The sequence below is a fragment of the Oryza sativa genome, chromosome 6 (assembly GCF_034140825.1).
Source record: "Oryza sativa Japonica Group chromosome 6, ASM3414082v1".
NCBI lineage: Eukaryota > Viridiplantae > Streptophyta > Magnoliopsida > Poales > Poaceae > Oryza > Oryza sativa.
Genome location: NC_089040.1, coordinates 7,707,313 through 7,731,892, shown reverse-complemented (window position 1 = coordinate 7,731,892; position 24,580 = coordinate 7,707,313). Strand labels below are relative to the sequence as shown.

General features: G+C 43.3%; 1 protein-coding gene, 1 long non-coding RNA gene and 1 pseudogene across 2 annotated transcripts; 2 read left to right on the top strand and 1 right to left on the bottom strand.

Moving 5' to 3' along the window:
• Window positions 1–4,712: 4,712 nt before the first annotated feature.
• Window positions 4,713–7,890, top strand: LOC4340635 (uncharacterized). Its single transcript, XM_015786480.3, has 8 exons — window positions 4,713–4,892; window positions 4,986–5,052; window positions 5,147–5,204; window positions 5,321–5,382; window positions 6,329–6,561; window positions 6,672–6,705; window positions 6,776–6,904; window positions 7,447–7,890. Exons 1-8 carry the CDS (start codon window positions 4,845–4,847, stop codon window positions 7,626–7,628), a joined length of 813 nt encoding a protein of 270 aa, XP_015641966.1. The 5' UTR covers window positions 4,713–4,844; the 3' UTR covers window positions 7,629–7,890.
• A 5,943-nt stretch (window positions 7,891–13,833) lies between these two features.
• Window positions 13,834–17,098, top strand: LOC136356907 (uncharacterized; annotated as a pseudogene).
• A 1,923-nt stretch (window positions 17,099–19,021) lies between these two features.
• LOC107277910 (uncharacterized) lies at window positions 19,022–20,711 on the bottom strand. The gene is made up of 4 exons (XR_001546671.3): window positions 20,490–20,711; window positions 20,156–20,393; window positions 20,009–20,075; window positions 19,022–19,736 (listed from the first exon to the last, which is right to left on the bottom strand). It is a non-coding gene; the product is annotated as an uncharacterized lncRNA (long non-coding RNA).
• Window positions 20,712–24,580: the final 3,869 nt, after the last annotated feature.

The following is a 24,580-nucleotide window of genomic DNA, read 5'->3' as shown; positions in this document are numbered from 1 at the left end:
CAATAAGTTGATTTAAAAGTCTAAGACTTAGTTCTTTTTTCTCAACTTTAAACTTCAACTTTCTCGTTTTCCGTTAGCACACTTTTTAAACCGTTAAATGGTGCATTTTTGACAAAAAAAAAAGTTTCTATATAGAAGTTGTTTTAAAAAAATCAAATAAATTTATTTTTTTTGATTTTATAATAGTTAGTACTTAATTAATCATGTGCTAATGAGTTTCCTTGTTTTGTGTACGCTGAAAATTCTCTCCAAACCATGAAATCGAATTGAGCCTAAGCCAATAAACTAAAGTCTAAACAAAGAGGACCTAAAATTTTTACCCACAATACTTCATCGTTAAACAAAATTATACATATAACACAACAAATTTCTGAATATATTTCCCATTGAACATTCCAACAGTTTTTTACATCCATGCCCAAGGGTGAAAATGACTTTTTCACATATATTAAACGTTCAATCGACGGAACATATAGAAGAGATAAAAATCAAAATTTGGAGGCATATAAAAAATTGAGAAAACTCAGGGACACAAAATACATTTACTAAAATGTTAAGGGCGTAGAAGAAATTTACGATCTGTATGACTATGACTTTTGATTACTTTGGTGTACTCATTTTACGGTGGATTCTATACGGTACTGTAGATACATCAATAGCAATCGACACAGGGTCCATCATGTCAGGCATTGCAATTGGCGTGGCGTGGCCGTCAGGATAAATCGGGATGATCCGCGGCTTCCTAGCGGATGTAACACTGAACCTACGAGGGGATATAACATACTCCCTCCAAAAAAAAAACTAAACCTGAAGGAACATTTTCTAGTACAACAAATATGAATAAGCTGTCTAGATTTGTTGTAATAGAAAATATCACATCCTTGTCTAAGTTGAGTTTTTTTTTTTACGGATGAAGTTTGTTATAATGACGTGCGGGTCCAGGTAGGGTAGGCCCCAGATTCAGAGAGAGCGTAGGGTCCACCAGTGGAGAGTAGTGGAAGGTACAGTGAGGCTGGTCGGTTTGGTGCCAATCTGGGCAAGGTGGACTCCATTTGTGTGAAGCTTTGCTTACCTAGCTGGTATAGATCCACTCAAATATTTTTTGCCTACCTATGGATGAGTGGATCATATCTAAATTTGAAATCTTGTGTTTTTTTTTAAAAAAACCTTTTGTCCTCAAGTTTACGAAAATATTAAATTATCTCCAAACCTTATTACGCTATACACCTCCAAATTCTTCAATTTAGGCCCAGTTTAGTTCACAATTTTTTTTTCCTAAAAACATCACATCGAATCTTTAGACATATGTATGGAGCATCAAATATAGATAAAAACAAAAACTAATTGTACAAATAGGGAGGAAATCGCGAGATGAATCTTTTGAGCCTAATTAGTCCATGAGTGCTATAGTAACCCACATGTACTAATGACGGATTAATTAGGCTCAAAAGATTTGTCTCGTGGTTTCCAGACGAGTTATGAAATTAGTTTTCTCATTCGTGCCCGAAAACCCCTTCCGACATCTGGTCAAACGTTCGATGTGACACTCAAAAATTTTCTTTTCCCTAATTAAACAGGCCCTTAGAAAAATATATCATGCGTCTAAGCAAGATGACTTTAACGCTGACGTGACTAGTCCTTCCTTCGTATGTTTACACACTCTCTAAGTCTGTGTTCGGTAGTCTGTTTTCCCAACTCTCCCCTCTCGTTTTCTATGTGCACGCTTTACAAACTATTAAACGGTGTGTTTTTTTGCAAAAAAGTTTATATACGAAAGCTTCTTAAAAAAATCATATTGATCCATTTTTGAAAACAAATAGCTAATACTTAACTAATCACGTGCTAATGAACTGCTCCGTTTTTCGTGCATGGGAGATGGGTTCCTAAAACCCACCTCTGAACACAGCCTAAGTGATAAACGTTAACTCATATTCTCATCTATAGGCTTCTAACCTAACCACACAAATCAATTAGCAATCTTCACAATAGATTTGTCATACCATCTCCAAAATTTGGGAAATTTACAGCCCCTCTAGTGCATAATCATACGCGTATTCACTTTATAACAATTCACCAAATACCAAATCAATTACATGAGAAGAAAAACTCATCTGATATCTTATAAATGCACCACAAGCTCCTCCAACATTAGAATTACTCTAAGATATCCCTCTTGTAGCATTTACTTTACACAAGAGCTACACAAAACAAAGTGTATGTGGCTCGTATTACACAAGGACACTCCCAATAAGACATTGGTGATGGAGTAAATACTCCATCCGTCCCAAAATATAGCAACTTTTGGTTGGATGGAACATATCGCAGTACTACAAATCTGGACAAGCTACTTTATTTGTCGGCAAACAAGTTGCTACTACAAAGCCGCATGGTAACCATGAGTTATCAAAGCTTGCATTTTGCCGCACACATCTAGAGCAAGCTAGGGATTTAGAGAATATAAGAAAGGGGAAGTGAGAGAGAGTACTGACCGAGGATGCTAATTACCTACATGTATCTATCTTGGAGACTAGTGGGCGGGAGAGGGGGACTTTGGCCTAAATTTAAAAGTTTGGGAGATATAAAACAATATATATAGGTAAATTTTAGATATTTGTTAAATATTAGTGACGTAAAATAAATTTCAAACGGTAATTTGCATTGTCGAAACTGTGAATAGTAACGGGTCGACCTATGGGCAACAGATGACTCCATTTCATATTATAAATCTTTTTGATTTTTTTCTAGTTAAACATTTTTAAGTTTCATTAGGTTTCTAGAAAAATATAACAACATTTCTAATACAAAACAAACATATTATCAAAATCTATTCAATGCTATATTTAATAAATTAATTTGATGTTGCAGGTGTTGCTATTTTTTTAAACTTTATTAAATTTAAACAAGTTTGATTATATAAGAAAAATCAAAACGACTTATAATATGAAACAGACGGAACTCAACCAAAGCCAGTGATCGGCTGCGTTCCGCAGTAGGACATTGTGAGATTGATTGTTTCGTTTTTCGTGTGCACGTTTCTTGAACTACTAAAAGGTTTGTTTTTTATAAAAGAAATTCTATGTGAAAGTTGCTTTAAAAAACATATTAATCCATTTTTGAACTTATACTTAATTAATCATCTCACTGTACAGGGAGAATAGATATTCTCAGGTGAAGCGGTGAACCGATGTTTAAATAGTTTATACTTAACGGCTCACCTCGTTTTGCGTATCTTTTCAGTCTTCTCTTTTCCTCTCCTCTCTTAAATATTTGATTTGATACACTGTACAGGGATATTCTTAGGTGAAGCGGTGAACCGATGCTTTTGCTTCGCAATAGACCCAGTCGAGTGAGGCCCTGTTTAGTTCCCAAAACAAAAATTTTCACGATGTCACATCGAATGCTTGGACACATGCATGGAGTATTAAATATAGGGAAAAAAACCAATTACATAGATTGCGTGTAAATTGCGAGACAAATCTTTTAAACCTAATCGCACCATGATTTGACAATGTGGTACTACAGTAAACATTTGCTAATGACGGATTAATTAGGCTTAATAAATTCGTCTCACAATTTTCTGGCGGAATCTGTAATTTGTTTTGTTATTAGACTATGTTTAATACTTTAAATGTGTGTCCGTATATTCGATGTGACAACCAAACCTAAAAATTTTCCCCAACTAAGGCCTTGTTTAGATCCCACCCTAAAATTTTTTACCCTGTCACATCGAACGTTTGAACATCTGCATGAAGTATTAAATATAGGCTAAAAAATAACTAATTGCACAGATTGCGACTAATTTGTTTGACGAATCTTTTAAGCCTAATTGCTCAATAATTTGACAATGTGGTGCTACATTAAACATTTACTAGTGACAGATTAATTAGGCTTAATAAATTTGTCTCGCGGTTTACTGACGGATTATATAATTAGTTCTTTTATTAGTGCCCGAACACCCCATGCGACACTCTATAATAATACCTGATGTGACACGTCAAAACTTTACACCCATGGATCTAAACACCTACTAAGGCCTTGTTCGGTTTAAAGCAGGTACAATAACAGACTATTAGCCAGCTATGAACATATTTTAATGAGATAAAATATGAGAGAGAAGAGCAGCAGGCTACAGAGCTGTAGCCAGCTGCAGCGTGGACTCCAAGACGCAATGTGTGTATGATAGGTGGGACCATATATTAATAGTATAGTAAGAGCAAGTTTAATAGTATAGACCACTACTAGCTCCAATTCATCTATAGCCAATCTATTAGCTAAGTCATACAATAATTGCTTACTATACTATTAATATATGGTCCTACATGTCATGCACACATTGCGTCTTGGAGTCCGTGCTGCAGCTGGGTTCGGAGGAGAAAACCATTTCAATTAATATATGCTGGCTACAGATTTATAGCTCGCTGCTCTTCTCTCTCATCTTTTATCTCATTAAAATATGTTTATAGCTGGTTAATAGTCTGCTATTGTACCTGCTCTAAGCAATTATTATATGAATTGTCTATTAGATTGGTTTTAGATGAATTAGAACTAGTAGTAGGCTATACTATCAAACTTATTCTTAGAGGGGATTGAAGATGATTGGAGGGTCCCTCATTGACAGGGATTAACCGAACAAAGACCTAAACAAGGCCTGAAGTCGATCGAGCCCGCGGCCGCGGGTTTCAAAAATTTCCCCAAAATCTCGTCCCCCCTTCGTCCCCGTCTCCTCCGCTCCCCCGCTCCACCCGCCGCCGCCGCGTCCGCTCTCGACGACGACCTCGAAGCGGCCGCCGGCCTCCATCCAGGGCCATACATCCATCCGCCATCTGCTACGCTTCTCCGCACCGATGGAGCAGCTCAACGCCAAGCTCTACCACAGGTACACCGCCCTCAAGGTATATACATACTGCCACTGATCTACGACATGGACACGGATTTCCTCTTAATCGTTTCGTGCTCGTGTGCTGCCGCTTTTTGGATGCGCGCAGAAGCGGAAGCTGCTCGACGAGGGGCTGGACCAGAAGCGGGCTGCCGACATCAACGAGCTCCGCCAAGGTAAACCGACGGGAAGAGAAAGACTTATGGAATTGGGAGAAATTTCTGTTAGGTTCACAATTTGGCTCCGTTTTCGTTGTTTCTGATGATGCAGCCATGAAAGATTGGGTGGCCGAGCTCCAGAGCGAGAACGAGCGCCTCGTTGCCAAGCTGTAAGATTGCAAAATGCTGCTCCTGCGGCGATAGGGTTTCACGCGTTCGTGCTGTTTTGGGGGAAATGATGCCTGATCTATTGCTTTCTCTTCTTTTGTTAATTTCTTGATGCCAGGACCCAAAAGGAGCAGCAGCTTGTGGAGGCACAGACGCTTTTACTTGATGAGACTCGGAAGAGTAAGAATTCTTTTTTTTTTTACTTAAACTATAATTTTAAGAAAAATGTTTAGTAGCATGCAAGTATAAACCATGCTTGTTTGGAGGTGGAACTGGTGTGCGTCTTTGGGAACAAAGGGAAATAATCTGTTGCTGATTGAAAGCACTATGTGGTTGGCACATACTGATACCTCTTAAATATGTGCTTATCTTCAATTATGATCTGCATTGGAGGCAACTCACATATATCTAACTTATTCAACCCTTGCAAGTAAGCAGCTTCCCAGTTGTGACCTAACCATTTCTTTTCCAGTGGTGCAAGAAAAACTGATTTGCACGAATTCAAAAGAACTATTGCTTGATCTATGTGGGAGATTTTCTTTACATCTTACTTGGTTGGTCAGCATAGTTCTAGAAAATAGCCACCAGAAGTTTTGATCCCCTTTAAATGTGATGTTTACACTAAATAGATTAGCAAGAAGCAAACACATGATATGAAGTATTGGTTAATTAAGTTGCACAAAAACAGTGACTGCTATCGGCAGACATCATTAGCAGAGTTGGAGGATGGAACCGGATTTTTGAAATCTGATCATGGGAGCTGTGGATTCGCTTGCTAGTGATGACATAAGTGGTGCTCCGCGTTGCCAAGATGCAGCTTGCTTTGCAGGGAGACCCGGGAAGGGATAGTAGTAATACACTTTTAGTTAGTAATATGCTTTTCAGCTAAACATGGTAATGCAAGTCGTGACTGAGTTTTGTGTTCCCTAACTGATTTTTTTTTCTTATTATCATCTTGCACTCAGTAAATTCATCAGGTTCACCATAGTAAAGTATCACCCAAATATGAAGTGAACCAGGCCTTGTAAAATTAAATTTACTCTGTAGATGGTCTGAGTTCTGTCTTCCATATTAATTTGGTATTAATGAAGTTGACTTAAGTTAATTTTGTTTACAAAACATGCAGCAAAGGAGCTCAATAGTGAAATATTGAAACTTCAGTGTCTCCTGGCTGAGAAGAATGATGCAAACCATATTGCGACAGGGTCTCCTGACACAACCGCCGAAATGACTATAGAAAATCAAACTCCAATTTCACCTGCAAAGAAGACGCCAAAGTCAAACAGCAGGGAGAGAAATATTCGCTCCATTGAAAAAGCGATTGTTCCTCGTAATGGCTTTCAGGAGGAAGGAAGAGATGTAAGTTTTCCGTAACAGTTGAACTACCTATTAGCAATGTACAAGTATGCAAGAGAACGAGTGTGTTGAGCTCTTCTAATTTCTGTTTATGATTTGGATCGGTTTTGTAGCTTGATTCCTGTAGAAGACATATGAGCATCTCAGGTTAGTGGTAATATACACACAGTTACATGCAGTAGTGGATTGTTTTAACTTAAAAGTATGTTGTTTGCAGGGAGTGCGACAGAAGAAAGTTCCAGTACCTGTATGTTTCATCTGCTGGCTGAATCAATGGTTGGGATGAAATTTTCAGTGAAGAACGAAACAGAAGGATTTTCACTTTCAGTCTCCCATGAAGCTAGTGGTATTTGTAACATCAAATTTCATGCTATCGTTTTAGCCACAGCATAGTACTGGAATATCACATCATAGTTTTTATTCATCATGTTTAACTTGTGTTCATCTCTTTCACATTCATTTGATTTTGCATATAGCTCCCTCCATGTTTGCCAAGCAAGCTGAGTATTCAAGCAAACAGTTTTGGAAAGAACAATCTTTCAACCTGAAAAAAAAAATCCTTTTAACCACCAGAAGAGTTGTGTGAATACATATTCTAATGCTTTAATATCTTTGTCAAGAATGACGCATATCTCTCTGTAGAGTGCGTGTACACATCTCTTTGGAGCTCAGCCGTTTGTAGCAGAACTCGTATTGTATACCAGCATACAGTGTACTTACATGTTACATGTTTGGGTGCATAACCTGAGGGTCATGTCACCAATGTTTTCAGTTCAGGATTTATAACTTCGATCCCTTTTACCATACTGTTAGAACATTTGATTTGTAAATATCATATCACGTGTAAGGAACCAATTACATTTTCTAACTGAATTGTTCAAATTGTAGGTTACAACTTCACTCTCACATGGGTAGACCAACCTGGTGGCAGTGAATGGTCATATCAGTACTCCTCGTTGGGCACCCTGGACAGGATAGCTATGGGCTGGATGAAGGAGGACATAAAATTCAGCTCGACCATGTGTCCTGTATTCTTCAAGCAGATATCGCACATCCTCAGGCAATGCTAAGCTCAACTGGGAAGCTTTGTTTGGGTTTAGCTTAGTTTCTGTACTGGACTTCTGCTAGATAGTGGACTGAAACTGACTTGTTTTAGAGGTGACACGAGGCTTTATGTATCCTTTCGTTTGTCCTTCGTTGTTCCTGTTGTGAACATACTAGTAACAATTAGCAAGTTATTCTGGGTGTTGGTTGCCGTATGTCTTTATGTATAGCCCCTGATTTGAACTCTGATGCTTTTGAAAATAAGAGTTTTGACATGGCTGCCCGATATATCATACTCGGTGTGAACTTTGCATGGGTGCCTGTGGAAAATGATTTGGCAAGTTTATACGCATGACGATAACTGGATCAGCAGCCTTGGTAAAATAACTCCAAGATTTTTGAAGTTAAGCCTGAACACCATTTTGCTGCTATTCTGCCAAACCTTATGCTTAATTATATTTACCTGTATGAATTGTTGTCAAATCTTACGCTGAGCAATTACAGAACCAAGTTGGACAATATCGGTGTCAACTGCAGGATCCTAAATGGATTTTCCCTTTTCACGTACTAGACTAATTTAAATTTTCTGAAGAATGAAATGGATATGTGTAGAAGAAAAAAAACATTCCTCTTGTTTTTTTTTTTTGACTTGAATCCGTTTGAATTTGTTTCTTATATAAATTCCAGTACGACCACATCTTGTTGACGGCAAGCACTCTTACATCGAAACAAGCAAGAAAAAAAAAATCAAAGGCCGGAATTTTTTATTCTATTATTTAAAAAAAAATAAAAAATCAGACTCGCCAAGTTCCCGAGTCTACTCGCACATGAATCGCCAATCCATCATCGATTCAAAGTGAGAAGGCCAGATCGCTTAAGTGAGGAGGCTTGTGGACCATCTTGGTGAAGTCGTCCTGGTTGGGCCAGAGCGCGGCCGCCTGGGTGTTGAGAGGGGACTCGTTGTTGGGCTCGCCGAGGAGGCTCTGGATGGAGAGGAGGATGGTGCGGACGTCGTAGGCGGTATACTTTTTTATTTAGAAATTTAAATATGTAGTATCTCATGGAAGAATACCTTTTTCATTTTTTGTTCCATCAACAATGTTTCAGCTAGTGTACTCATGATATTTCACTATACATGAACGAAATGTTACAGTGAATTCAAATATTCATTTGCAACAAATCACCCACAAATTGTGTAAACCCTCTATTAAGGGAATCTGTTTCATTTTTTATTCCACCAAAAAAATTTCGCTTAGCGTACTCGTAATGTTTCACTATATATAGATCAAATGTTGCGTGAATTGAAACATTCTTTCGCTATTTGCTGAAACATTGTTTTTATATATGGTGAAACAACGCCCGATTTTTTTGGAAACCGTTGTTTCATACGTTGTAGCAAAATGTTTCACGAGGTGATTTGGTTGTGTTTCAGTTTTTTAAAATATTGAAACATTTTCGATCTACTTAGTGAAACAATTCCGATCTACTTAGTGAAACAATTCCGATCTACTTGGTGAAATAGCGCCCGATCTTTGCAAAAAAGATCGGGCGCCTTATTTGTAGGGGATATGCGTTTGTATTGTGTTCGCTAAAATATTGAAAAGTAGAGGAAGATAGGTAAAGATAAATATTATTCTATAGTTATCCTGCTTCTATAGATTTCACACAACTAGTACAGAACGAGTTAACAATTCTATAACAAAACTTAGGGTTCATCTATTATGAATTGTGAATTTTCACTAATTTACCCGATCCTCTACTTCTAAACTGACAGAATTAATGAAACAACAACCGGGCTTGTGTCGAACGATTTTATGGCTGAGTTTGAGTTTTAGTACGTCTTACAGGCTTTGCTTTACATAGTTCAGTTACTACTTGTATGCATGATGTATGTTAATGTGCGAATTAGCAATGAAACTCATGGTAAGAGTGTCCTATGCGTGAGATAGATATGGTATACCATGACTTTTGAAATAAAGATCGGTAATTTGCTGATTTTTTTTTTAGCTTAGTTCTAATATGTTTCGTCCTACTACGTATTTGTACCATATTGCCCGTGTATATATCTACCAACATTTACAAATTTTGAATGGACAGATGTGCAGGTGGGCCGATGTGCCATCCAAGCTTAGACTACAATTCTACAAAGAGATACATAGTGAAGGTTACACTAAGAGCCAGGTTACTCACGCTGCTTAGCGCGTTATGGAATCGTGGCAACCCGCCCGCGCTGGCCGCCTCGCATAGGAGAAGACGTGGGAGTCTGGGAGATGAGAGAGTCATCTACGAAAAGAATAAACACACTCTGCGAAACAGACTCTTACGTGTCGGAAAGTTCATGTGCGGATGGCAACGGAAGACGACGGACGAATTGGATCGGGAGCCACGCAATGACGGACAACGTACCAAAAAAAAAATTCCTGAAAGCCTTACATAATTTTTAATTATATATATTGTAGAAAAAATATCCGTGTATTGCAACGGGTAAAGCTAATAGAAAAAATATCTATTTTTTCTAGTGGCACACATATTCCACATAAAGGAAAAGATGTTGTTGCTGGACTTTTCTTACTTTTTCTAACACTGTGCAATCTAGTATCTCGTATCACGTGAGACGGTGGGCTTGTAATTAGACATGGTATCATATCTCTTGGACTGTGTTGTGGAGGTCCATCCATGGAGGAGGGCGCCTCTTAACACCGCAACACTAAGTGGACCTGGACCACAAGCAGATGTGGTTTGAGGAGACAATGCAGCTGCTGAGGGGATATATGTCACAATAGCACCATAGCTTAATGGCTAGAGCACGTACTCGAAGACAAGCGGTCCTACAATGTCACCAACCCTTAATCTAAAATTGACCTTCGATCCAGCTTCGCCTTCGCTAGCCTTGATCCAACTTGAGCGACCCTGATGAGCTGCCATCAACCTTAATGTGTTTCTGTCGCCCTTAATAGGCGCAATTGAAACTAATAATGCAACTAGATTTACCGTTGGAGTACAGTAATAGTAACCGCGCGATAACCATACAAATTCAAACAAAATTAATTTTTTGATAGATTTTATTTGGTTTTTTCACGGTTTACCATGGTAACCGCGTTTACCGCTGAGTACAGCAACTAGTCCTAGCAGTAAAGGCAAACAATAAGTTGTGTCTATACGTGTTAGAGAAAGGCTGTGTTTAGTTTACGTCAAAATTGAAAGTTTGGTTGAAATTGGAACGATGTGACGGAAAAACTGTAAGTTTATGTTTGTACGAAAGTTTTGATGTGATGGGAAAGTTGGAAGTTTGAAGAAATATTTTGGAACTAAACACGCGAAAGTTGAAGAGAAGTTGGAATAGTTAAAGCTTTTTATTTCAGCACCTTGGCCATAGAATTTTTATGTTCGACAAAGTTTTCTATTTCTTAGAGCATCTCCAACAGCATCTTCAAATTAGACTCTCCAAATACCCATTTAGCCAACTCTCTAACTGATTTGGGTAGTCAAACTAGATGTGTACTCCAACAGTCTCTCTATTTACATCTCCAAAATCACAAATGGCCCAACATGTCATCCTCCCACTGCATTCCCTTCTTCCTCTTTCTCTTTCTCTTCCCCTTCCTTTTCTCCCGCGTGGTCGCATCGATCCAGCGGCGGCGGCGACGGCTCCAGCGCGCGAGGCAGCGGCGGCGGCAGCGGCGCCCGCGAGGCGCGAGGCGGCGGCGGCGGCGGCTCCCCGCGCGCGCGAGGAGCGAGGCGGCGGTGAGCGGCGGCACCCCGCGCGCGCGAGGAGCAAAGTGGCGGCGGCGGCGGCTCCCCGCGCGCGCGCGAGGAGCGAGGCGGCGGCGGCGGCGGCACCCCGCGCGCGCGAGGCGCGAGGCGGCGGCGATGGCTCCAGCGGCGGTCGGCGGCGGCGGCGGTGGCTCCCCGCGCGCGCAGCGGCAAGGGCGGCGACGGCTCGTGCGCGAGGCGCGAGGCGGCGGCGGCGGTGGCTCCCCGCGCGCGCAGCGGCGATGGCGGCGACGGCTGGTGCGCGAGGCGGCGGCGGTGGCTCCACGCGCGCGCAGAGGCGCGACGGCAGGGAGAGAGGATGGATGGGGATGGGAGTGGTAGTGGGACCCACCTTTAGCTAGTGGAAGAGGTGGCTACATTTGGCCAGCCCGAGGAACAATTTGGTCATATCCCGAGGAACAATTTGGTCATATCTCGTTTTTTCACTGTACTAGCTAAATTTTAATTTGGAGAGCTAAATAGAGAGTCCGTGGCTGATCTCGTTTATTCATCTTTTCTCCTGTGCACTATGGTTGGGCTTGGGCTTGATTTTAATTAGGATTTGTTCTGAGGTGCTACTGATCCAAGACCCAGCTTGCGTAATAGGGTAGCGCCGCTTGCGGCCAAGCCATGCTCAGGTGTACATGCAGTGGAGCTGCACGATGTGGTTTTTTTGGGCCTTCTGTGGAAGCGCGCGCCGACGTGTGTGGACTGTGGAGGAACGAAAAGAAGACCCGCACATATCACGAACAAAAAATATATGGAACCGATACGAACTCGTTTGTGCTGACAGAGGAAAAAAATTTAGGGAGTACATAATCATCTTCAATTTTTTAAATAGATAAAGATAAAGATAGTTTAGGTATGCATAAATATAATTTAAATATATGTATACTTTCGAATTTAAGTATATCTAAATTTTAAATATGCATAAATATAATTTAAAGGGTGAATAGCCAATATGGTCCCTAAAGTTTCGCTTCGGGCTCAATTTAGTCCTCGATGTTTTAAATTGTCCAAACAAGTCCTCCAGAATAATTATTTGAGTTAATATAGTCCTTGGACCAAAAAAAAACCACATGAGCATGCCAAGTCATCCTCGCATGCAGCGGTATGAATGAAATAACCATTCTACCCTTATATACCATAATGGAAAAAAGAAGAAGACACAAAACATAAAAAATAACATGCCAGCCTAGGCCCAACATTGTTGCGGAGGGTGGCCGATAAAGGAATTTGTACAATCAATGGTTGGCTGCAGCAATTGTAAGTGATAATTCTAAAATGATCATACACATGTAAAACATTTATCTTTTTTTTTTCTTTTCTATATGGTATATAAGGGTAGAATGGTTATTTCATTCATACCGTTGCATGTGAGAATGACTTGGCATACGCACGTGTCACTTTTTATGGGCCCAAGGACTATATTAAGCCAAATGATTAACTTGGAGGACTTGTTTGGATGATTTGAAACCTCAAGGACTAAATTGAGCCCGAAGCGAAACTTTAGGGACCATTTTTAAATATGTGTATACCTACGAATTTAAATATGTGTACACCTTCGAATTTAAGTATGTATAAATTTTAAAGTTGTGTATACAATATATTTCTACATTTTTTGGAATTAAAAACTCACCTGATCGTCCCCGACAGTGTTTTCTCACCATTTTTTTCCAAACATGTTTATGACAGTTAAAATCGTTTTTTATATAGTTAGCTAAAGGAAAAAGTACATCAGAGGTCCTTCAACTTGTCATCGAATTAAAAAACGTCCCTCAACCACAAAACCAGATATATCGCATCCCTCAACTATCAAAACCGGATTAATGTGGGTCCTATGGCAGTATTGAACCCTGGTTTTGTCGACGTGGCGCTTTGACCACAGTCGTCGACGCTGACTCAGCACGGGCGGTAGTTAACGGTGTTTTGGTGGGATGGTTAGCGCCTTAGCCGTCACTCTCCTCTCGTCTCCTCTCTCTCCGAAAACCCTAGATCGAGGCGGCAACGAGGGCGATTTGGGGCGGGGGGCGGTAGAGGCCGCGGAGGGCACGGCTGGGTTGTTCTTGACCTGGTCGGCGGGGGTTGCGGCGGCCAGCAAGCTCGAGGGCGACTTGGAGGTGGGCGCGGTTGATGGTGGGGCCGCCAACCTTGGGCATCGAGGGTGAAGGAGCTCGGCGCAGCTGCCGGCGGGGGAAGCGGCTGCGCAAATCCCCCCGCAATCGAAGGACGAAGCTTTTGGCAGGTATTCCCTTCCATTCCCGAAGAAGAATGATTGAAAATGTTGTGAGATTGTCTTTTGTTTCTAGGATTCGGTGTGGGTTGGGAGTTTTTTAGTTAGGGATGTACTTCCTTAGGGGTTATTTTATTCTGCATTGTGGGCAAAAGTTAGGATTTGGGCTCGACATGCATGTGTAGGACCAATTTACTATCCCCTAAATATTTTTTTTGTTGTTCTGCATGAAGGGGTTCGGAGTCATGGACGTGTTGGACATGCTTGTGGTTAGGTTTCATCTGAAGGGGGTTTTTGTTTTGGATGGGAAGGAGAAGAAATATTGTGGTGGTTCAGAGGCACTGTCATATATAGATAGAGATAAGGTCTCTTTGCCTGAGTTGTTTGGACACCTGCGAGACCATTGCAATGTGCTGGCTGGAACCTTGTTGCATTGGTTGTTTCCTAGAAAAGATTTGCATACAGGTCTGAGAGCTCTATCTAATGACCAGGCTTGCAAAGTGATGTGTGATTGCATTGGTGAATTGGAGGTTGCAGAGGTGTATGTTGAGGAGCCAGAGATTGTAGATCTGTGTGATGGGTCTGATGATGATAGTGACTATGAGGCAGAGATGGAAATAGAGGTGGACAGTGAAGAAGAGGGTTGCAAGATGGATGTTGATGGATGTAAGGGAAAAGCAGTTGTTGAGGCAGTTGGTAGTGCAAATAAGGGTAAATCAGTAGCTGAGGCTGTTTGTACTACATATGAGGGTAAAAAAGTGGCTGAGGCTGTTGGTGAGGATGGTGGTACTGAATCTAAGGGTAAACAAGTGGCTGAGGTTGTTGGTGAGGCTGGTGGTGGTGCATCTAAGGGTAATGCAGATAGGATGATAGTGCTATACCATTCTGACTCGGCTCCCATTGCTAGTGTCCCACCTTCTGACAGTGATTCTGATAGTGAATACACTCCAGGAGATGATGCTGCCTCAGATGATGACGAGGAGGTTGCTGAGATAGAGAAGCACTACAAGGAGGTTACGAAAAAGGTGAAGGCAGGGCAACTAGAGGATCTGGATGATTTCTTTTTGCAAGGCCATAGGGCAGAACCAAGAATGCAAGCTGGGGGTGAAGAAGATGGGAATGAGACCCCCTATGCAGACAGTGATGAAGAAGACTTAGTTGAGGAAGTTGGTAGTGATGGGAGTTCACAGTTAAAACCAACAATTATCCAAGGTACAAGAAGAGCACAGGTGTCCCTAGATTTGAGTTAGGGATAAAGTTCAGCTGCAAAAAGCAATTCAAGAAGGCTATGACAGCTTATGCTCTTGGTGAGAGGAAAGTCATAAACTTTGTCAAGGATGATGCCAAGAGAGTTAGAGCAAGGTGTGACTGGGCTAGCTGTCCCTGGGCCTGTCTTCTCTCAAAAAAACTCAAGATCAGACAGTTGGCAGGTAGCAACATATGAGAGTTTGCATGCTTGTCCACCTAGGAGGGACAACAAGATGGTTACTTCTGTTAGGATAGCTGAGAAGTATTCAAACTTCATATCTGCCAACCCTTCATGGCCACTGTCTCACATGAAAGCAACAGTGCAGGAGGAGATGTTTGCAGAAGCATCTGTATCCAAGCTGAAGAGAGCAAAGTGGCTTGTGATGAAGAAAAAAATGGATGCTGTAAAGGGACAATACCAGAAGCTATTCAACTACCAACTTGAGCTACTAAGGAGTAACCCTGGCAGCACTGTGGTTGTCAACAGAGAAATCGGTTTGGATCCACCAGTGTTCAAAAGAATCTATATTTGCTTAGATGCATGTAAGAAGGGATTCTCAGCTGGGTGCAGGAGAGTAATTGGGCTTGATGGATGTTTTTTCAAGGGGCAAACTAATGGAGAGCTTCTCTGTGCTATAGGGAGGGATGCTAACAATCAGATGTACCCTATTGCCTGGGCTGTGGTTGCTAAGGAGAACAATGAGGAGTGGGATTGGTTTATGGACTTGTGGTTGCTAAGGAGAACAATGAGGAGTGGGATTGGTTTATGGACTTGCTGTGCAGTGACCTTAAAGTTGGGACTGGGGCTGATTGGGTTTTTATTTCAGACCAACAAAAGGTAATATTCTCCCACTAAAGTCAATTATATTCCTTTGTTGCTTACATTTTGCTGATATATGTTCACACTTTGGGCTTGCAGGGGATACTTAATGCTGTTGAGAAGTGGGCACCTGAGGCTGAACACAGGAACTGTGCTAGGCACATTTATGCCAATTGGAAAAGGCATTTCCATGACAAGAAATTCCAGAAGAAGTTCTGGAAATGTGCAAAGGCTCGTTGCAGGATGTTGTTCAACCTTGCTAGGGCAAAGCTTGCACAAGTTACACAAGCTGGTGCTCAAGCAATCCTCAACACACATCCTGAGCACTGGAGCAGGGCCTGGTTCAGGTTAGGATTTAACTGTGACTCAGTTGACAATAACTTGTGTGAGTCTTTCAATAAGTGGATACTAGAATCTAGGTTTTATCCAATAATCACAATGCTTGAGACAATTAGGAGGAAAGTCATTGTTAGGATAAGTGATCAAAAAACAAATGGAGCTAGATGGAGAACTGTTATATGCCCAGGAATTCTAAAAAAACTCAATGTGTACATCAATGAATCAACCTTTTGCCATGCCATTTGCAATGGAGGTGACAGTTTTGAGGTTAAGCATCATGAACATAGGTTTACAGTACACCTAGACAAGAAAGAATGCTCATGTAGGTACTGGCAGCTGTCAGGATTGCCCTGCCCTCATGCAATATCCTGCATTTTCTATAGAACCAATAAGCTAGATGACTATATTGCTGAATGTTACTCTGTGGAAGCATTTAGAAGTACCTATGACCACTACCTTCAGCCCTTAGAAGGTATGAGTGCTTGGCCTCAGGATGATAGGGAGCCACTCAATGCTCCAGGGTACATAAAGATGCCAGACTGGCCTAAGACTGCTAGGAGGAGAGAAATGCATGAACCACCTAAGCCAACAAAGATGTCCAGGTTTGGATCAGTGATGAGGTGCACAAGGTGCCATCAGGTTGGCCACAACAAGTCTAGCTGTGCAAAGAACAATGCTCCTGCTGCAGGCACTTCTTCAGCTCAACCAATGGAAACTCAAAGTCAGCAAATGGTGTTGTCAAACACTCCAGGGAGCTCTGCTCAAAGTAAGAAGAGAAAGGCAGCCACTGTTACTACAACAAGTACTACCATTCAGTCCAGATCAAAAAAATCGAAGAACAAGGTATGTGCAATACTTGTCCCTATACTTAATTCACTTGTGATTACTACAAACTGACTTCCAACATATTGCTGCATACTTGACTGCAGGCACCCAACGAAACCCAGGAGCTGGTTAGGGTTAATGCTAGTGCTAAGGTATCTACGGAGCATGGTGGATCAGCTAGGGTTGATCTACATGCCATAGTTCCCCATTCCCAAGGATCTACAACTGCATCTGTCAAGGTCACTTCTGGAAGAGCATTTGTCTTAGTCTCAGCTTAGGAACCATCCAACAGCAAAGCAAAGAAGAAATCTGGTGGGGCACTACTTCTAATGCCCCCATGGCAAAGTGACAAGCTCTGAATGTTGCATGCCTATTTATGTTAGAGTAATGCTCTGGATGATGTAATTGTAGACATTTTAGCCACTTATCTCTGTTTTATTGCCAGACTTATGGCTATAATTGCAACCATCTGTGATGTAATGTCCAACAATGTGACTTGCTTTTGTAATTGACAGACTTCAGGGATTGTATTACTAATGCATCCCTACTGGCATATTTATGGAGAAACTACTTTAACTCCAGTATTCCCCTTCTGTTGGTGCTTGTGTGCAAATTTTTGTGTTGCTCCTGCCATTCACTTGTGATGCTGTTTGTGTTCAAATTATTTTTGCTGATCCTGCCACTGAATATTTTCCTTGTGTTCTAAAGCACCCATCTATCAAATGTTGCTGCTAGTTTGCAAAATTATGCTAAGGTCATGCACAAATTTTTTATAACTGCCAAAGCCAATGTATGTACTGCAAATTATGCCAAGGTCATGCACAAATTTTTAACTGACAAAGATCCACAAATTTTTAACTGACAAAGATCATTCATTCCAAATGTCTTCAGCATATATAAAGGGTACTGGAACACATTCATAGTGCTTCCATTTACATAATACTAGCCACACATCAATTCTTCCCAAACAACAACACAAACAACACAAACATGCCTGACAACATAAATACTACAACCACATTCCTCTCCTTCTCTAACTTTTGGTTTCTAGTCTTCAAGATTCTAATCTCTTCAGTCTTCAAAGCATCCACTCTACTAGCATCCTATATAACTTTCCTCTGTTCTACCCTCTTCGCCCTATTCTCTTCAGCATCCCTCTGTAGATCTTTGTTCTCCCTCCTCAGATGTTCGTTCTCCCTCCTCAGCCCTGTCACAGCATCTCGCAAATCATTCAACAACTCCTTGATGAAGCTCGTTGTCGGACCGTCGCACCAAACCCAGAAATCGCAACCCCCCTCCTGCAACACCAAACCCTAAATTCAACAAGACAAATTTCTAGCACAAATCAACAACAATCCATCACTTACCCGAGCATTTTGGCACTTATAATACCGTCGCCCTGGGTTATCAATGCTCCACGAAATCCACCACGTTGCCTTTGCAGGGCAACAACAACGGCACATCACCGCGGGTTGGTAATTGAGAGGACCAACCCGATACGACACGGGAGAAGCACTGCACCGGCGGGAAGAAGACGATGAGCCATCGCTCCTTGAGCTCGACATCGCTGCGTCGCTGTTTACCTTGTCGCCGCCCAGTACTCCTGGCCGCCGCCCTCACTCTGCACTCGCTAGGGTTTCGCGAAAATGGGGAACGGCACAACCGCGCCAAACAACCCTCACTTTAATATCCTAACTACCGCCCGTGCTGAGTCAGCGTCGACGACCGTGGTGTCAAATCGCCACGTCGGCAAAACCAGGGTTCAATACTGCCATAGGACCCACATTAATCCGGTTTTGATAGTTGAGGGATGCGATATATCTGGTTTTGTGGTTGAGGGACGTTTTTGTAATTCGATGACAAGTTGAGGGACCTCTGATGTACTTTTTCCTTAGCTAAATTGTTGAGTACAAAGTTGTAAAATCCGTTTAGAAGTTTAATCTTCTGAATTGATAGAATATATCTTTTGAATGAAATGTGAAAATAATAGTAGAGAAATTGATGAAATGACACACTAAGTACTGTGGACAAACACATGGTGATCTGCACATATTATTCTGATAGGAGTATTACAGTAACATAAATGGAGTATATATATATATATATATATATATATATATATATATATATATATATATATATATATATATATATATATATATATATATATATATATATATATATATATATATATATGCTAATTAAAATAAATATGATGATGTATAAATATAGATGTGACTAGTTGATTATTACAGTACGGATATGATACATAAATATAAAAAAACCAGACTGGCTGCTTATTTGTCCAATGGCTAGCAATACTGTCACACACTCCAAGAGGTGTTCTCAGGTTGTTACTTGCTTGTCTCCTCATGTTTATGCTTCAGACAGTTGGCGCGTCTAGGTTATCAGCATTTTGAGGACCTATTTTGACATCAACATGTCCTTCAAAATGATCACTAGGGTGAGAAATGAGCAACTTAGGAGGATTCACCTCCATCCTGACATCTTTACAACTTAGGAGGATCCACCTCCATCTTGACATCTTTACAGATGTCTATATCCATCTCCTATGAACAATCAAGTGTAAATGTTGACAGCAAAAGTGAAAAAAAAATCAGAACTGGTGCTGAACATGAAACATAGATAGATTAAAAATAAATTACTTGTGAATCCTTTGGCTCCGTTTCATCGTCTATTATTTTCTCCAAACCTTTTGGAGGTATGCATTCTCCTCTTGAAGACCATATTCATTGACGAGGGCCGTCCAAGCATCTTTAAAATCATTTGCTGTGCGTGCATGATGCAAGTTGTCTAGTTCAGTCCTCGTGCCAAATAATATATGCCAACTGCAGCGAGGGTGATCATACTTCTCCAGAGACTGATCTTCAGCGAGGGTGCTCATCTTGTCCATATCTATTGGCAATATGAATATAAATTTCAGACAGGGGCAGAGCTAGAGAAAAAATAAGGGGTTCCTAACTTTCTTTGCGTAATATCGACATGCATAGCTCTAGAACGATATTATACTAAATAGTTGCATACCCAATAGATATAAGCATCATCTTCCTAATTAATGACAATATACGAGAAAGTGCATGAAAAATAAAATAAAAATATGTACCTTAATAAAGAAACCAACTGATAATAATATATATGAAGTTAATAATGTGTCATGAGCTCCATACCCAAAACAAATGAATATATCATGCAAAATGTGATGTCATCATCTTCATTCCTCCATGCAACAATGACCTTAAAAAAGAGAGGCATAGTTTAAGTATCAACAAACAATAAGTCATGAAATGATTTGACATAAATATAAAAACAGTTACCTATTAATCTTTACCATATTTGTGGTTATATTCATGAACCGATAAACCAATTGCTGTAAGTGGTGGCTGTCGGATGTGATTTTTGATAGAAGCACTTGTGGTCACTAGCGGATTTGACGAGTCAATGAGGGCAAGCCGGCGAGCTCATGGATCCAGCCATTGCCGGCCAGCTTGCTGCTGCCGCCTGCCGCTGCCCGCCGGCCGTCCTACATTCCTACTCCCAGACTGCCCTGCATGGCTGCGTTCATCGCAAAAGCAAGCAAGAAAATTAAGGTTAAATCAGTGGTAAACTAGCAAAATTAGAAGAGGGAAGAAGCAGGAGTACATGACTTACCGAGTGGCAGATTGGATGAGAGGATTTAGGGGCTGTCATAGGTTTAGGAGTCGCCGGAGTGCATGGGAAACGGGCGGCGTCGGCAGGCGAGCGCCGGGCGGTCGCCGCGTTGAGCACGGCTGTGGCGGTCCGCGGGCGCACGACGGGATGGAGTCGGAGACGTCAAGCTTGGTCGCCGGTCGCGGAGTCGCGCGGAGCAGGCGAGCGGGAGCGGCGACGGACGAGGAGAAAGAAACAATCACGCGCTTGATTTTGGGAGATGAAACGATGCCGGTGCCGTGTCGACGTGCGCGACTCCTCCTCTCCTCTCAATTGGGCTGTCGCTAACAAATACACAACGATAGGCCTTGTTTTGGGCCAGACGAACGAGGAGGGGGTTCTTGGTTTCGAATAAGTTCACTTTGGGTCCCTCTATTTGTCGCCTAGTCTGATTTTCGTCCCTTGATCGCAAAACCGTTTAAATAAGGTCCCTCGGCAGTATTTGACTCTGGTTTTGGCTGAGGTGGCGCCTATGTGGCTAATTTGACTCGGTCTTCATCTGACGTGGCATTGACGTGGCGCTTACGTGGCAATTCGATCCGAAAAATAATAAAAACTGTGGGACCCACATGTCAGTTTCACACACACAATAATTAAAAAATTGTGGGGCCCACGTGGACCCCACCTGTCATCCTCAGTACCCCTCTTTCTCTGTTCTTTTTTCTTTCTCTCTCTCTCTATCCTCTCTCCTTCCTTCTCCTCAGTCCTCCGTCGCGTCGCCGCCTTCTTCAACGTCGCTATCCGTGTCGCCGCCGCCGACCACCCAGACACCCTCCGCGCGCGCCGGGACGATGGACTGCACGAAAGCGAGGCGACGAGGCCAAAGATGGTGAGCATCTCGGCGAGCAGCGCCTCGGGCCTCCCCATGGCGGCCTGCACGAATGGCACCGCCGCGGTGCTGTTCGAAGATGCGGCGTCCCTCCACCCCGCTGCGACGTCTGCCACCGCCGAGACGGCGTCCCCGGCGGCGGCGAAGGCGGCCGCCACGGCCCCCTCGATGGCTGCTCTGATGGCGCAGAGGAGGAGGCAGCCGAGGTAGCCCGGGAGCTAGACCAGCCTGAGCAGGAGAACGACGGCCATGGCGGCGCCCTTGAACACCACTGCGGACGAGCATGTGATCGCCGTGCTCAGCCTGGTGATGAACAGCTTCGCCATGGCCATTGCCATCGATCGCCTCTTGTCTCTGTTGTTCTTTTGCCTGAACGTACGACGTGTTCTTGAGATTTCTTGATGAAAATTTGTCGAACACAAAATGTATGTTCTTGAGATTGAGCAGGGAGAAGAGATCAAAGAGGAAGAGATATGAATTTGTTTGGTCGATTGGTTGTGCCAGGTAGCTCGCCTAGCCGTCCGCCGCCCTTCTAGCTCGCCAGTGGGAGAGGAGGGAGCTCGACACGGCTCGAGCGCGGTGTAAGCGGCGGGAGGACGACGAGCGTGGTGTAGAGGCGCTCGGAGGTCAGTGGCGGCGACACGGATGGTCCGGTGGTCGACGGAGGTCCCGGCGCGTGTGGAGGTCGGCGACGGCGACACGGATGGTCAGGTGGTCGGCAGCGGCTACACGGATGGCGGCGTCGATGGCGTCTTCCAGGACACCACCACACTGCTCGCCTTCACGCGGACCGGCCGCGCTCCGGTCAGGGGGCGGCACCGACCACGCCCGCCGCCGCCGCCAGAGCTCGCCTGCTTCGCCGCCCACCCGCGCCGTCCTCTGCCCGGAAGAAGAGAGAGAGAGAGGGGAAAGGGAAGAAGAGAGAGAAGGGAGAGGGAAGAAGAGAGGAGTGAGGCTGACATGTGGGGCCCACATGGCCCCACTGTAGGATCGAGATGTCGACTAGAGGAGGGTGAATAGGCGATTTAAAAACAAATAACACCTAATCAAATCTAACCTAAGTTGCTAGGCTTGGTGAGGGTGAACTCTAACTAAGCAACTAAGTTATGTTTTGCAAACCTAGGGTGATAGTGGCTCAAGTATATCTCTAGAAATGTAAATTGCACAAATGTAAATGTGACAATCAAATGAGACAATGAGACAAGAGATTTTTTACCGAGGTTCGGAAACTCGCCGGTTTCCTACTCCCCGTTGAGGCGAGCCCAACTCCACCGCTCAACCACGAAGCCCCGCACGCCCCCTTCGTCAAGGGGTGGGCAAGGCGGGAGCCGGCCCACGGAGAGGACTACCCAAGCCTCGATCACTCGGGGAGTTCTTCCTTCACTCCGAAAGTGGTGAACTCCAAACCACTCACAAACCAGCGTCGGGCCTCCTCCACAATCTTCTCGGAGAGGTCACCGGGCAACTCCTCCACAAGCCGTCTAGGAGGCGGCAACCTCCAAGAGTAACAAGCAATGACCCGATGTGGAGATGATCAAGTGCTACACTAGCTCTACAATGGAAGCAAATGCACTTGACTCTTGGCTAAACAACCCTCTAACACACTAGATGGATGAACACAAAGCTCAAGTGAGTGTGAGAGAGGTGCAAGGAGTGTATGCAATTGAATTGGGTGCCAAGAGAGCCCCCTTGCTGCTGGTGGGGGAGTATTTATACTCCCACCCACCAAAACTAGCCGTTGGGGGCGAAATCCCCCAACTCTATGCTCTGCCGGTCTGACCGGAGGTATGTGGCCGGTCAGACCGTGCTACTCTGCAACGGCTAGAAAACTAGCCGTTGTAGCCCTGTCAGAGGGCCCCATCGGCCTGGCCGGTCAGACCGGCATGGGGTGTCCGGTCAGACCGGCCTCGGCTCGGTCAGACCGCCATCGGCTCGGTCTGACCGAATACGGCTCCGTCGGCTCTGTATCGGCCATCCCGAGCAGCACCATCTCGGCCTCCAGGGGGCCGGTCTGACCGCGCAAATGCCGCCGGTTAGACCGGCCTTATGCTCCGGTCAGACCGCCTTCTTGCGGCCGGTCAGACCGGCCAGGGCACGCCGGTCAGACCGCCACTATGTGGCCGGTCTGACCGCCCCTGGTCAGGCCGAACCCAGTGAATTTGCAAGTGAATGTGTGTGTGATGAAAAAGAGAACACAAATGAAAATGCAATGACCTAATGTGGCAATTATAATCATCTCTTTGCTAGGTCATTACCCCTCTTAATAGTACGGCGAAACTAAAAATAAACTAGCAAATTTGATCGCCCTACACCTCGATCAATTCTAAATTAAAACGCTAGTTTTACCGTCTTCTTTCCCTTTGCTTTGCGCCGTCAATTTTAATCCATCGATAATCATCCATGCGCACATATGACGTGGACCTAACTTAAAATGTATAGCTCAAAGATAACGGTTAGTCCACAATTAGCGCTTGTCATTAATTACCAAAATTAACACCCGGGGCCTAGATGCTTCACCCACCATTTTAAAATTATTTCTTTTTGCAACTGACATGTGGGGCCACACTTTTTATTATTTTGTTGATATACAATTGCCACGTAAGCGCCACGTCAATGCCACGTGCGACGGAGACCTAGTCAAACAAGCCACGTATGCGCCACATCAGCCAAAACCGCCGAGGGACCACGTTTGCCCGGTTTTCGTAAGTTGGGGGACGGGTTATACCCGGTTTTACGGTCAAGGGACGAAAATCGGACTGGACGACAAATAGAGGGACCTAAAGTGAACTTATTCCTCCTGGTTTTGGGCTGAGAGGGTGCCCATGTGGTGAATTTATGGGGGTAACAAGGTATTTCAGAATTTGGGCCGGGTTCCTAGGAACCCCCGGCCCTATTGGGCTCCGCCCCTGATTTCAGAATAGTACGAGATCAAGATATAACTGAAATACATAGAAGAACAAGTAGATGGAGCACATATCTGAAAGTAGTGTACCAAGAAGATTCGGCCGGAACTATATACGAGCGATGAAATCTGGGATCTAGACATTTAACATACATGCGTTTAGTACCAATCAAACAATGTAGCTTGTGGGTGAATATTGTCGGTGACGACGCTCACGAACAACCAATGACGGTGGCAAAGTGGCACACGGATGTGCAGCGCTGTAATCACGAACGACCAACAACGGTGGCGAAGAGACACGTGGACGAATGTCGTTGGCGA

Coding starts and splice junctions, on each gene's coding strand:
- LOC4340635 (XM_015786480.3), top strand. CDS start 4,845: ATGGAGCAGCTCAACGCCAAGCTCTACCACAGGTACACCGCCCTCAAG. Junction 5,053..5,146: donor CATCAACGAGCTCCGCCAAG/GTAAACCGACGG, acceptor CTGATGATGCAG/CCATGAAAGATTGGGTGGCC. Junction 6,562..6,671: donor TTCAGGAGGAAGGAAGAGAT/GTAAGTTTTCCG, acceptor TCGGTTTTGTAG/CTTGATTCCTGTAGAAGACA.